The sequence below is a fragment of the Physeter macrocephalus genome, chromosome 10 (genome assembly GCF_002837175.3).
Source record: "Physeter macrocephalus isolate SW-GA chromosome 10, ASM283717v5, whole genome shotgun sequence".
Classification (NCBI taxonomy): Eukaryota; Metazoa; Chordata; class Mammalia; order Artiodactyla; family Physeteridae; genus Physeter; species Physeter macrocephalus.
The window spans coordinates 14,260,255-14,275,589 of NC_041223.1; the positions used below are offsets into that span (position 1 = coordinate 14,260,255).

The 15,335-nt window shown below is 42.2% G+C and overlaps 1 protein-coding gene across 4 annotated transcripts in view; it reads left to right on the forward strand.

Annotated features, from left to right (window-relative positions):
* Nucleotides 1–15,027, forward strand: part of SYNE1 (spectrin repeat containing nuclear envelope protein 1) — a 482,398-nt gene extending 467,371 nt beyond the window's left edge. For all 4 annotated transcript variants that reach the window (XM_028494818.2, XM_028494816.1, XM_024122567.1 and 1 more), the window contains 6 exons: nt 250–450; nt 2,089–2,217; nt 3,516–3,728; nt 4,743–4,835; nt 6,241–6,299; nt 14,074–15,027. In XM_028494818.2, the coding sequence (XP_028350619.1) occupies nt 250–450; nt 2,089–2,217; nt 3,516–3,728; nt 4,743–4,835; nt 6,241–6,299; nt 14,074–14,314 (936 nt within the window). In that variant the 3' untranslated portion in view covers nt 14,315–15,027. The remainder of the gene's footprint in view (nt 1–249; nt 451–2,088; nt 2,218–3,515; nt 3,729–4,742; nt 4,836–6,240; nt 6,300–14,073) is intronic.
* The last annotated feature ends 308 nt before the right edge of the window (nt 15,028–15,335 follow it).

Here is a 15,335-nt window from a genome sequence, read left to right on the forward strand (position 1 = left end):
GTCCCCTGCATCGGCAGGCGGACTCTCAACCACTGCGCCACCAGGGAAGCCCCGATCCATCTCTTTTAACTACAGTGTGGTTCCCGATGGTGTACACCCACTGTATCTTATCGAGCCATCCTGCTAAGGCCAGTGTTAATCAATGGATCTTTTAATTTGGGTGAAGCATTTCCAAAGGTTTTAGACTATTTTTCTTTAGTATTTTTATTGTTATTCTCCTTGTTTGATTGTTCTCCTTTCTCTTTGCAGGAGCTCCAGAAAGCTGTGGACCACCACAAGGCCATCATCCTCTCCATCAATCTGTGCAGCTCCGAGTTCACTCAGACTGGCAGTGAGGAGAGCCAGGATCTGCAGGGTCGCTTGTCCCAGATGAATGGCCGCTGGGACCGCGTGTGCTCCCTGCTGGAGGAATGGCGGGGCCTTCTCCAGGACGCACTGATGCAGTGTCAGGTCTGTGGGGCTTTGGGCCTGCCATGCTCTGAAGTCAAACATTTCCAGTGTAGCTGAGTCTGTGACTTGATTTATCAAGATCACTAGGGGGACACAGTTACTCTCCAAAGTCAGTATTCGAGTGAGATAACTTTGTGCCCAAAGTTTTCATTTTACTGGAGAATTTGTACATGTGACCAGGAGTTCAAAGACCCCACTTCTTTACAGCTAACAAGAGACTATTCCCACACGTTTATCTCAGCCTCACCATTCCTCCTTCGACTCATTCTTTATTCATTCAACAGGTATTTTCTGAGCACATAGAAAGACATTTCTTGGACATCCAAGTGAGCATTACAAATATTTACTCATCCATTCAGACCACAATTATTTGCCAGGTGTTTACAGTCTGACAGATACTGCACTAAGCAGGCAGGATACAGCCCAGCCTCTGCTTTTGTTGGGGAAGACAGACAATAAAAATGCAAATAAATGTTTAACCAATCTACTTACGGATGTTGATGATAAGAGTAACCGAAAAAAGCACTTTGGGAAGGTAATTGGGGACGTTCTATGGATGTTTGAGCTGATTCTTGGAAAGATGTTGCCATGAAGGAGGTCAAGCAGATGGCAAGTCCCAGAAGCAGGAAAGGGCTTAGTGTCTTCAAAGACAGAAGAAAGGCCAGTGTGATCAGAGAGTAGTCAGAGAGGAAGGAAGGGATGAGAAAGATCTGGGAGGTAGGTGGTCAGGAAGCAGATCATGCAGGGCTTTGTGGGTCCTGGCCAGGAGTTTGGGTTATAATGTGAGCAGGATGGGAAGCCTGTTTCCCATGATTATAGGTGCCCCAAGAGTAATAATAGCTCCTTGAAAGCAGGTACCCAAGCTGTGGTTTCACCCCTGAACCGCCTCCCAGTACAGCGCCTCCCACGTTGGAGATCTTCTGTAACTATACCTTGAATAAATGAACACATGGACACATGGAGAGATGGGATTGAATTTAGGTCTTCAAAGATGGGAAGATTTGAATACAGGAGGAAGATAAAGGAGCAGAGCTGCTTCCCTCTACATAGTATTATAGCCCTAGAAATTAAGCGTTTTTTTTTTTTTTTCGAAGATGTTGGGGGTAGGAGTTTATTAATTAATTTATTTATTTTTGCTGTGTTTGGTCTTTGATTCTGTGCGAGGGCTTTCTCTAGTTGTGGCAAGCGGGGGCCACTCTTCATCATGGGGCGCAGGCCTCTCACTGTCGTGGCCTCTCTTGTTGCGGAGCACAGGTTCCAGACGCGCAGGCTCAGTAGTTGTGGCTCACGGGCCCAGTTGCTCTGCGGCATGTGGGATCCTCCCAGACCAGGGCTCGAACCCGTGTCCCCTGCATTAGCAGGCAGATTCTCAACCACTGCGCCACCAGGGAAGCCCGAAATTAAGCATTTTGATGCCAATTTTCCTTATGTCTAATTTTTCCCTCGAGTAATAAATTAGATGCTTTTGGTAAGAACATGAACTCAGATAATTACGACAGCTCTAGTGCCTTCCTTAGAAAGGAGTTGTGTATAAGATCTTAAAACCAATGGTAGGAATTGTAAAGCATGGATATTTAAGCTATGAGAGAAAGAAAAATATCTCATTCAAAATGATTGTATGCTCCATATTTTTTTTAGGATTTCCATGAAATGAGTCATAGTTTGCTTCTTATGCTTGAGAACATTGACAGAAGGAAAAATGAAATTGTGCCTGTTGATTCTAACCTTGATGCAGAGATACTTCAGGACCATCTCAAACAGCTTACGGTGAGACGTGTGGACTTGGGCAGCGTCTGGTTATGTTATAGTTGGTACTGCTTATTTACTTTTTACATTATAATCTCTTAGTCTTTCTTTACCCCTCATGATTTCCCATCTCTGTGAAGCAAACATGTACATAGAAGATGATATCTATTAGCTTTAGAATCTGGTTCTAAAGCCATTGCTCATCTAAAAATCTCAGACGGTCTTCATCTTAATTAGCTTGTTTTTATCAAGGCAGCTCTTTGGCAAATTACATTTGTTTTTAATTTAAACTGTATGTGTTGAATCTACATCCCACGAATATATTGGGTGGCTGATAATTAAAAGAATTAGAATAGAGACCGTTAAGACTTCTTCAGAAGAATTAAGTATACGGATTCAACACGAACCTTAGCACCAAGTTTTCTGAAAGCTAAGACAACAAGGGAAACCTGATAAGTTAAATGATTTTTATTACCTGACAAAAAGGAAACAAACCAATTCTCAAGGAGCAAGAAACTTTTTCTAGTATTAAATTCAAAAGGAAATTTACAGGATTTCTGTGTAGATTCTTATAGAAAGAAGTTTGGACCATATATTATACTTAAGTGATTTTATAGAAGATAAAGAAGCATATTTGAGTTCCATTAGGAGAAAATGATTTGCATTTTGTCACTTTCTGTATTTTTAAAATGCTGTTTCTTAACATTTAACACTCGCACAAACCTAACAGAATTGTCAGCTTTTAGTTCAGTCTCATAAAGGTCTTAGAAACCAGGAGGAAATAGCTATGCAGCTGCATTTTTCCTAGACTTTTGACCTCAGACATTAAGTTGTGAGTGATGAATCACCCGTGTATCTTTTTAAAAATCTTGAATAGATATCTGAGTATAACTCCACATACTTGAGTTTTTCTATATGTAGATGTTAATGTTTTACTTCTCTTTTTAAAAGAATGGTTTATGTCTCATTTGCATAACACTTTATATTTTAAATACTTTAACACACATTCACCAGTTTGAACCTTCCAGTAATACTTACTGTGGACCCGGCAGGAATTAATGTCATCATTTTACCAAATGAGAAAACTGAGATCAGAAAGATTCAGGGGTCTGATAGGACACATTTTGGCAGAGGCGGGGTTAGAACAGAGGTCCCTGATTCCAAACGTCGTGGGCTGCTGTATCCGTCCTTGTGTGAGCACAACATTCTGATGCTCAGGTCTAATTGTCCACTAAGTTAAAGTGATGTCATTGTGCACCTTTGGAACTTTCTCAAATCACTGAAAATTCTTAGAAAAATATTTCTTATGATATTCATAGCAAATAAGGCATGAGCTGTTGGAATCCCAACTCAAAGTGGCCTCACTGCAAGACATGTCTTGCCAACTATTGGTGAATGCTGAAGGCACAGACTGTTTAGAAGCCAAAGAAAAAGTGCATGTGATTGGAAATCGGCTCAAACTTCTCTTGAAGGAGGTCAGTCGTCATATCAAGGAGCTGGAGAAGTTATTAGACATGTCAAGCAGTCAGCAGGTAAGCTCTCAACAGACATCATTATGTAGCATGTCCTACAGGAGACCAAACAAGCATCATCTTTATCCATTTTAGAGACTCTGAATGTAGTACTTGTGAGACTAGAGTGTCCCCTCTCAATCACTGCTCTTATAAGTCTGGCTCAAAATAAAAAAGTAACTCAAAAACTTTTATAATAAGGCACTACTTTTGATTCTGTTACATCCAAAAAACCTCTTGTAATTGTTACCGCTAACCCTATTACCACCACTACTGTGGCATTTTATTTTACCCAGTTTATTTAAGAATTCATGTGCTTTCAGTAACACTGCGAGAGTAGGTCACAACCAACTGTTGCATGTGAGTTTCATATTCAAACCTTAGAAGAAATGAACCCCGCTCAGCTGGCAGTTAAATCACACAAAATGTTCAATGTTCACTTTTATTTGTTTATCTATTATTTATTTTTAAATTTACTGCATCGTGGTAATATTGTTGGTTTTAAGAAATGCATTTGCAGGTAAGACTTCAAACATTCGATTGTGAAATCCTGTTATGGACACACAAACATGTTGCAGTCAAAAGAACCACCTACTCACAAAAACAGGGTTGCCAGCAACAACACAGTTTCTCTGACGCTAAAAGGCAGGCTCCTGGGTGACTGACCATCTTTTGTTTCTAACTCAAACGATTTGGTTTCTCTCCGGCCTGAGCACCCTGCAGCTGTAAGGCAGATTCCTTTACCCCCTTCACTTCAACCCATTCCCGTCCATGTCACTAAGAAATAATAAAGCTCCAAGCGGCCCAGTAATAACGAAGCTCCGCCGGTATTTTCCAGAAGGGCCAAACTCACAACCAGGAAAGCCCAACACACTAGAAGTATTAGGTTCTGTTCTTCCTGCGGTCATCTGATTCTGTTTTTCCCAGGGAATGGGTTGAGGGATAGATAGGGATGGGGTGGGAAGTACTTGCAGATCACAAAGCCACTGTGGCTCTGGGACGTGGAATCATTAAGAGAATCTATTTCCCACGTAGGATTTGTCTTCCTGGTCTTCTGCTGATGAACTGGACACCTCAGGATCTGTGAGTCCTACATCCGGAAGAAGTAGCCCAAACAGGCAGAAAACGGTAACTTCCCACTGGTCATTTTCACTTGGCCCACGGGAGGGACCACGGGGGCGTGACAGTCTTGGTACCTCACGCGGGGTCCACGGGCTCTCCCCTTGCAAAGCAGGAGTCCCCATACAACGTGGGGTTGTCACACAGTGACGCAGAGAAGCTCTGTTTCCTCAGCCCTGCCTCAAACCCTCCCCACATGCACTCAGGAATGGAAAGAGCAGTTCTGTTTTTCAAAAGAATCGGGTTCAACGTTTGGTTGGTATGCAGGGAGGCAGATTATTTTTCTTGCTCACAGGGCCATCTCTAAAGCAGTGCTCCCTTGTCCCTTCGGTGGCCCCTCCCTTCAAACCACCTCCGCCATAGTCCACCCAAAAAAAAGTAGCCTCCACTTAAAAGGGTGTCTCAGCCAGAGAGCGTCTGTGAGCTCTCCAACTGTGAGCATCTCATGAGACCATTGAGTGTATAAGACAAATGGAGGTTCCGTTGACCCTCAAGCAAAGAAGCTCCTGAAGGTGGTCTTGCAGGTTTTTGGCGACCGTATTGCCCCCAGAGTGGCAACAACTCAAGATGACTCACCCACAAGGCCTGTTGGGGGGCTGTCTCACTGGCACACAATGAGGAGAAAAAGACCAATTTGACCCCTGCTACCCCCTCTACCTCGATTTCTCTGTGTAATTAGAAGCTTGTTTTTCGTTTTGTTCCTTTTTTTGGTCTGGCTTTATGATTATATTCATTTTTATGATCATTCCACTTTCCTTAGTTTTTAGAAGTATCGGTTTCATTTGTACTTTTTTTGTTATAAACACTTAAGTTCTATGCTGATAAATGTTATTATCTTCTTAGGATTGTTTTTTTTACTACATTCGCTAGTGTCCTATAGATCCTAGTTTAAGAATGTGAAGGAATACTGGCTTTTCGAGTCAAATTTTAGGCTTTATTTAACTTGAGTACTTAACTTGTCGGGTCTTCATCACTCTACACAGAAGAGTCTCACACTGCCATTATTTTTAATCTACCAAGAATTTTAATATTGTTCTAGAAGATGAAAAATATGTAAGGTATATTTGAAATACATGGCACGGCGTATTGAATTTTATATTTATTGTAAGTAAGTATACAGAGATCTTTGGCTAGTGTGGAGTCCTTTGTGTTTCTACCATGAAAAGTGAGGGAAATACACCCATTGTGGTGTGAATTCCCAAACCGCCATGTTTCTTCAATGATGAATAATATAGATGTAACTTGATTTCACTTCAACAAAAGAAAAGCCAGTTTCCTTGATTCATGGGTACTGATCATTTCATTTGATTTGTATTTCCTTTGCTGAACTTTTAGTTTAATTTTCATCAGTAGCTTGTCTTTATTTGCCTGGACTGAACATTCTTCTTTCTTTACCCCTGTTCATTGCAAACAGCCACGAGGCAAATGTAGTCTCTCACAGCCTGGACCCTCTGTCAACAGTCCACATAGCAGGTACCTTATTCTCCTGGTTTCCACACTGTTCTAGAACTCCAAGAGGATGATGAAAATTGTCCGGAATTTAGGTAGGCCTATATCTGGTCTGCCTCAGGGTAGTTGAGAAACTACTCATTTCAGTCCACACCCTTGCCTAATAAATTGGAAGAGACTTTTCTAAGTGGGAAGTACAAGAAAATCTCAGAGCATAAAATATTTGGACCCCATCAAAATTTTGTTTAACTATCCCTACGCCATCCGGTACTCTTCATCCGATGGTTTTTTTATTCTGTGTGCTCGTAAAGATTCGATATCACTGATGTCACAGCGCAGTTTGATTCATGGCAGAATTTTATCATCCTCTTTATTTCTAGATTTTACAATAAGTCAGGTAATAGATCAGTGAATTATTTTACCATTCCCAGAACCCACAAATCTGAATAAAATATACTAACATCCCCAGCTTTTTATTTTATTTCTGTGTTTTATCCAGATTGTGGGTTTTGGATTCTCAAAATGGCAAGTCCTAATTTGGTATTACTTAAAATTTATAAGCCCCTTCTCTCTTCTGCTTATCCTAAAATTTCTCTTCAGCCAGCACACTCAGTCACTCACCTTCCTGACACTTGGCGAGCTCTTTCACTCTGGAAACAAGAGCAGTCAGTGCCCCCGCCCGGGAACCTCCAGAGAGCCCCCTCACGGCTGCCACTCTGCTTTATGCCTGGCTTCCAACCCTCCCTGTCTCTGCAGTCAGCAGTGCTTTGCCTTCTTCGTTGTCGGTGTGACGTCTGTGCTCCCTGGCCCTTCCGCTAATCAGTTCATGTTTCCCCAGACAACTTTCTAAAAATGGAAATACTGTCATTGGAAGCAGCTTCCTCGCTCCAATCATGAGCAGTTCACTGTTAACATAGTTTGCCCCTCTGGAAACTTATCACCACTGAGCTGGAATCCCAGTTCCTGGAAGGAGGGTGGGGCATGAGGAAGTGTAAACAAGCCCTGAGTAATAGCTTTAGCTTTCCAGCTGTGTGAGGAAGGGGCTGGCCTTTGCATCTGGTTTCCACTCAGCTGAAGTAATACAGAACGGATTTCGATGTGCTTTCTGGTTTTAATCTTCCCTCCACTATGTTTTGCTTTTTTTTTTTTTTTTTTCTTTCCCTTTGGTTTGGTTTGATGACAATTTTGTGGGGCTTTTTCTGTCCATAACAAAATATCGGTAATGAAACATGAATGGAGAAAAACTCACAGGGATTTTTGAAGATAATGATGGGCTTCTCCAGGTGCTCTGATTTTTTTCTTAGCCCCCGACAAGAGAAGACATCATGTACTATAGACAGATCACTGTTTTATGTAATCCATCTCTCCCCACAAATTGCTGATGTGCCATGAACAGAGATGGGGCATGTCCCCATAGCATTCCTTTAAGGACACCAGAGAGCCATTCTGCGGTTGACAAATATGATGGTGATGAGAAGGGAGAAAGCTCTTATGTTATTATGCGATGTCAATAGCAACCACAGCTCGGTTCCCGGATTTCCCCCGATTCTTTCAGACAGTCACACGGCCTTCTGAAATGTCAAAGGCCTCGTTTCTCAGGGCAGCAACTGCTTCAATATTGTCTCTTAATGGGGCTTTGCAGCTGGGACAGCCACGTTCTCACTGTGACATCCGCAAGGCGCCTTTCAGCTCTGCTCTGTCCAGCACTGGTTATTAACGTCTTTCTGAGCACACAGCATGATGTTCACTTTGCTGCTTACAGGACCTGGAATACAAACGATCTTCACCCGAATGGCCAACTTCAGCAAACAGCTTGGCAGACGGGTTGTGGTTGAACATTCTTGGACTTCTTAACTCCTTGGCACCTCTGTTTGGGGTGCACCCACGTGGGCAATGACACGGAGAGTCTGCTGGGAAAGAATTAACTTCACTCACAATCCAGGCTGTCACGGTGTTCCTTTACATTGAGACTTGAGATTACCTTGCGTTTGATCTTGCACTGGTCCAGCAAACTTGAGAGGTTATTGCAAAAGCACACACAGTTTAGAATGTTGACCCCAGCGATCTGCAATGGGAACATGTTAGGCGTATATTCTTCCTGAGAGGAAAGAGGCTGAGTTGAAAGAAACAGGGTATTCGTTTGAAGGGAGGGTTCTTATATTATTTTTGTGGTTTAAAGTCAAATATTGATAATATCAGTTGCTTGCCTGCTGTATATTTCATATTGATTCTACAGCTGCTGTTCTGTGTTCTTTTACATAATATTCTAAGCCTACATATGGATTGATGCCAGGGTATACAGAACACCTACTATGTTTAGGCCCTGGGCCCACAAAATTAATACAATATGGTTCCTGTCATAAAAAACTTGCAATATGTCATAATCTAGAGATCCCCTAAATCAATTACAAGGAGCTTCCTAAGACTCCTTAAAATTCTAAACATTTGAAAAACATCTGAAAGTATACGTTCATAATAACTATCCACAATCTTTGAGATTAAACCTATTTAAGATGCATGCTTTTTGAAGCAATGTTTACGATGGCCCAGCTGATACTTCTTCTCTACTTGTGACTTAAAATTGGCTAACCTGATAGCCAATAACTCTTCAAAATTCCACTATAGATTAGTTGAAGTTCACAAATGGGAAGATTTTACTCCAATTTCCAGCAAAGCAAAGGAGTAACTGCTCTGTAGTCTGAAGAGAGAGAATCGATAACTTCATTCCAAAGCTGAGAACTGTAAAATGCAGAACTTCTCTGGGCATCTTTAGCCTTTGGTACCTTCTGCACAAAGAAATGAGACAGAATAAGAAGTGGCAAATGACTGGCTGAAACACTGAAAGGGAGGGAAAAAAGACCTCATTTAAAAATGTGTTCAAGGGAGCCAAATACATCTAAGCAGGCACAGTGGGGTTTTTGCATGTACACCAGGGCCTAACTCTGAACACCATTCAGTTTCTTGTGGAATTTTTTTTTCTAGGCCTTTTCGGTCAAACTTCACCCTGGGGATTTATTTATTCGAAGCTCTCAAAGCACCTCAGCCTAAAACAGCCTTGCCCCTGGGGCAGGCTGGACACCCGGGCTGAGGACAGTTAGAGGGTAAGGCTCCACTATGTTTCTTTTATATTTTGAGGTCTGCATTCCCAGCGTTTCCCGGGACCAAGTCAGACACTTTAGAAAATGCATCGCCTCTTTGAAAGCACTGCTATAAATCAGGAATATTTCCTTGGAAGGAAAGGCTGAATGCAGCAAAATCCCTAAGGTTATGAGTCATCGCACCCTTGCTTTAATAATACATATAAATAAGAATGATAAGTTGCTGACATTTATTTAGCACTTAGTGTGTTCTAAGCACCATGCTAAGCGTTGTATATCTGTTACCTCATTTAACCCTCCCAACGTGTTCATTCCCGATTTTACAGACAAGGACACCAGGGATTAGAGGCATGAAGATGTAGAATTTTTTTTTAATTTAATTTTATTTATTTTTTTATACAGCAGGTTCTTATTAGTCATCCATTTTATACACATCAGTGTATACATGTCAATCCCAATCTCCCAGTTCATCTCACCACCACCACCACCCGCCGCCGCTTTCCCCCCTTGGTGTCCATACGTTTGTTCTCTACATCTGTGTGAAGATGTAGATTTGGAACCCAGGTCTCTCTGACTCTGGATCCTAGCCTGTTAACCACTCCTCCCGACTGAAGGGCTCCTAATGGGTGGGGTACTTGAAACAACAGTTCCAGGGCTTGGGCTCCCATGGGTTGCCTGAGATAGCTTAGGACCAGCCAGAATGTTCCTCTTGGAATAAAGAGAGGCAAATCCTAAGCTGATCCTGGGAATTTGTCTTCTGAACCACATATCCAGGGAATAAAGACCATTCACGCAGGAACAGGCAACACGATCGTAGACAACCTGATATTTCCTCACAAAAAATTTCTGTTCCTCTACCGCCAGTGTTTGCTAACGAGTAGCAGAATGAATTGAAAGTGTCTTCTCATTTGTATAAATGATGTGTGCACAGAATTAACTCATTTTATTTCCTTGATGTAAAATTTTTGAGCTGAGACACACTCCATGTGCACACTCTTCAGGCTTCTCACAACCCTTGGCCAGACTTTCTTTCCTGTGGTGTGTTCGTATGTGCGGCCCCCTCCCCTATAGCCTCCTTCTCCCACAGCTGTACATATTTTAGGAAAGAGATGAAACAACACCTGGGCAATTATTTACCCCCAAATTTGAATGAGTGAGGGGAGTGAGAAAGATAATAAAATAAATATTCACCTGTAGAGAATAAGCATGTTTTTGCTGGACAGGATTATCTGAAATATCTCCATTGATTAAGTTCCTTAAGTAAGTTCACACATTTAGTGTTTCTCTATCAACACCATCTCTACTGCATCTATTTGTGGAATGAGGCCATTGGAAAGTGATGAGTGACGGCTCAGTGAGATGTCTTCGTTCTTCCCCTTGTCAAACTTCCCAAGACTTGAAACTTACGTGATTTTAGGTCAATAGATTAAATATTAAAAGTACCCTTTTACTTGGTATCATTAACCTGTCAGTACTAGAAACTCTAGAACAGGTTTACCCGAAGCGGAAGCAACTTTGGGCTTATTGAAACCTTGGCAATTGCCCCAAGTGGGTGGCATTTTTTTTCAGTAGAACAGCTGGACATTTCCAAGAGCAGTCAACTGCATGGAAGCTCACTAAGGACTGTGTGTTCTCTTTGTCTCCATCTCAGCCCATTATTTCTCCCCAGGTTGGCATCCTTCAACATTAGAAAGCACACGCTAATTAAATTTTAATACGGAATGCTCTGATGCTGTTAAATGTGCCATGTCCTTCAACAGACTCTGCAGCCTCTGAGCCCGTATTCCAAAGATGGTGACCTTTCTAGCTTTTCTCAGGAGTGGACTAGTCAGTGGGTAGCCCTTGTTTTGATCTTGATCTTTGGCTTTATTGTTCAAAGAAGCTAATAATTGACAAAGAGGGGCTATTCAGCTCTGTCGGTCAGATTGTTACTATCAATTATATGCATAAATCTGCCCATGACTGATGTCCTTAGGTGTCTCCTAAAGAAAAAGAGTCAGTTAGAAATCTCCCTTATTTTATTTAAGCACCAAATAATAAAGAAACGTGGAGCTCTCTTTTGTGCTTCTGTTATAACTCAGACAGGTGACAGGTGGAGAGTATTGTTTTCCAGGGCATATATTCAGGTCAAGGAAAAGATGTATTGAAGGAAGATTCCATCCGGAGCTCATGGGTAACTCTCCCTTCCTTCTCCAGACACTTAAACTGCTGAATTCATAAATTGTCAGAACCAAAAAGATTTTATGATGTTAATGCATCTTCATCTTCTCAAAGGAGAAAACTGAAGGCCAGAGAGACTAAATGACTTTCCCACGATTGTACAACTGCCTCAAAACAAAATGCCCTCGTATCCCTATTCTGACTTGATGATCTGTGTCATACTGCGAAGCTTTACGATTAATTAGAGGCCTTTATTTTAGACATGAGGAAACCACTCAGCTCCAAGTATTTTAGGATACAAGTACTGTCTTCTTTGCTTCTATATGTGAGATACGTGTGACGCAAATATGACCTGGATGCCCTTCATTTATGTCACCAAACCACAAAACATAACAGAGGGCACAGTAGGCAGGGACTTTGGAACCCTGAGTTCCTGCTAGAGCTCTTCCTCTGGTGGTGGATTTGGGGCAGGCGATTTACTCTATCCATACAGCTCAAGTTCTGGGAGTTAAAATACCGGAGTTGAAATCTTAATTCTGCCGCTTGCTAGCTGTATAACCTTGAGCTGGTTCCCTTACTTTTCTGTACCTCATTTACATCGGCTCTAAAATGAAGATGACAAGCACGCTGAGGGCTGTTGTGGCAATTAAGCGAGAGAACCCAAGACAAATGCTTCTGTCGCCCAGCGGTTAGCGCAGCAAATGTGAGCTCTCCTTAGCTATTTCCCTACAGAAGTAAAGATGGATTAGATACTCTCTAAGGCCTTATCGCAACACAAATATTTTACAGTTAGCTAAACTAGAGAAGTTTCTATTGAACAGGTATGTGACGTAACTTCTTTTACGCTTTAGTATGTCATCACAAAATATACAGTTTGTCCTGTTCAGCCCTTTGGGGATAACGCATTGGTCTTAGCCTAGGGCAGTTAATCAGTTTGACCACTAGATGGTGATTGAACTCTTGTGGCCTCCCAGTTGGCAGACTCTCTACACTGACCAATCAGTAGAAGACGTGAAATGTATAAACAGGACTTGCAAGTTGGAAGGCCGTTTAGTCTGATCGGAAGGATTTGAAGAAGAGCTTGTAGCCTAGAGGTGAAGTGAGTTGTTCAAGGTCTGCAGACCAGAAAAACACAGTCCCAGTTCAGGCCATGATGTTTTTTCATCACACTTCGAGCTGCAGTAGAAATAGTATGGTGCGCGGCTGCTCAGGGCTTCCTGGGGCCAGTCTAGTCTGTCTCACATATTTCTTGGTAGTTTAATGAAGGAGTTTTGAGTAGTCCCTCTGTTCCCTTTTAAGGGGATTATGTCTCTTTTTTTATTTTAACATTTATTTTCTTTGGTGTCACTCCTTATCCCTCACTGATACCAGTGTAATCTGTCTTCAGAAATTAATGGCTAATAACGTAGCTGGAGACATAGTGTTTTCTTATGAGATAAACGTACAGAGTAACCAGTACAGTTTTCACACCTTCGTATTTCTCCAGGGGCCTCACATTCAATGTCCTTACCATTAAACCATCAGAGAATTCCTACTAGGTGTGGGGCACTGGGTCTCACTTGTACATGTATTCTTTTTGCTTCTGCAGTGTTGTGTGTGTGTGTGTGTGTGTATGTGTACAAAATTCCTCCTGTAAATAACATTTCTTTCCTCATCTTTTCCACTGGTAGCAAAACGTTCATGGATGCTCACAAGGAGAAAACAGTGGCCCCTACTCAGAACCTACTTCCATTTTCAACATTTCACAGGCAGTCTTTCTTCTGAATTCTGAAATTCATGGTTCATCTCTAAGGCACTGTTTCAATGTAGATGCGGAAATTAAAGTAGACGGGAAAACTTGGAACTTGGAACTTCCCAAATTCACAGAGCTAGGGATAGAAGGATCAGCCTGGAACGGGTGTCATTCAGCACCGGTGATCTGTAGACTGACTCCACTGTCATCCTTGTTCTTACAGCTTTGGAACCCACTAATGTCAGGGTCAGTTGCTGATTCAGTGCAAGATGAAACCAGGGTATACTCTAAGAATAATTCAACTCTGTGGGTCTGTGCAAAATGACCGCAGCTGTTCTTGTCCTTGCTGCATGGACTTTGGCACATCCAGGACGGCTAGATGGGAGGGATACCTTGTATCGTCCTGACAGCAACTAATTTTGCCTGATATTCTTAAACCAAAAATGTACTGCATCAAACATCCACATTTTAATTATCCCGGATCTACTTAATTTATGCTGGTAGAGTGTGTGTGGAACAGTTTTCTTTGTGGATGGAAAATGTTTTACCAAATTAAGGGGCGGAATTTGAACCCAATTAGTTACCTTTAGTTGACTAAACGTCTGTTTTCCATCGGTGCGTTTTCCAAACAGCGCTTCATTTGGTGGTGGGCAGATTACCTGGGTTTACTGCAGGAGGCTGGCAACTAATTGCCAGGTTGGGTTGTGTTCAGCCTGACCCTTTAGCTTCCAGGAAGGTGAGGAAGCAAAAAGCAGCATCCATCCAACATTTGAGATATTTGAGTTATTGATGTCGATTCTTCTCTCAGGTCCATAAAAGGTGGCTCCGATTCCTCCCTTTCTGAGCCTCGGCCAGCTCGGTCCGGCCGAGCCTTCCTGTTCAGAGTCCTCCGAGCGGCTCTTCCTCTTCAGCTCCTCCTCCTGTCCCTCATCGGGCTTGCCTGCCTAATACCAATGTCAGAGGAAGACTACAGTTGCGCCCTCTCCAACAATTTTGCCCGATCATTCCACCCGATGCTCAGATACACAAATGGCCCTCCTCCACTCTGAACCAAGCAATGCCATCTGCAGCAGTGCTGCTAGCACAAGGAGGATTTGGCCAAGGGAGATCCCGAACTCGCAAAGAGAGGACCTGAATCGTGGCGGATGCCCTCGGTGCGGCAGCTGCAGCTCGCCTCCGTATCCCCTGTGTGCGAATCATGGCTTCGACAGGAGGAGAGCAGATCGATGCAGAAGGTTTGGAAGATACTCTGTTTGAGCCTCAGCACTAAAGAGATTCAGGACCTCCACTGTTCCCTGGACAAGTGAACTCTGGGCCTTTGGTCCATCCTGTGCATACCCAGGGACTTCCAGAGACCATGCGGGCAGCTTTCCCACAGCGCTGCTCCATCGTCTCAATAAATGATGCTACCTGAGCGCCATGTCGGCCTCCAACAATCTACCAGTCAACCAGTGCTGAAGAGCTTTGAGAACCTTGTAACGTACAGTTTTTAAGAGCTTATGTGACAGCTTCTTTTTTACCTTGTTTTTCTTTGGGGCATGATGTTCTAACCTTGCTTTAGAAGCACAAGCTGTAAATCTAAAAGGCACTTTTTTAAAAGGTATAAAGAAAAATCGGATGTAATAAAATCATGGGAGGCTTTATGTGGAAAAGAAAGTCGAACGTTATAGTTAAAAAATGATATTTATGTATGTACAGTTTGCTAAAGCCACATTTTGTTTGTATCGATTTCTTTGCATTTATTATAGAGATTATGAAATAATTTGTCTGTGCTTTTTTTCTCCCTAAAGAAATGATTCTAAATTTCCCTATTAAGCAGGCACTCATCAGAATGCAACCTAAATGATCATTTTTGGTGGAATAAATGAAGCTGAAACATAAGTATATATTAAAGAAAAGGGATGAATAGAGGTAGTGTATATTTAGACATAGAAGACTCCGGATGATTCCTTCTTCCTTCTCCTTCCACAGCCGGTCACATCTCACAGACTCTTGCTTCCCAGCATCTTTCATACTCTCCTTTCTTTTCTGTTCTCATTGCACAATTGGAAGAACCTCCTATAATCTCCT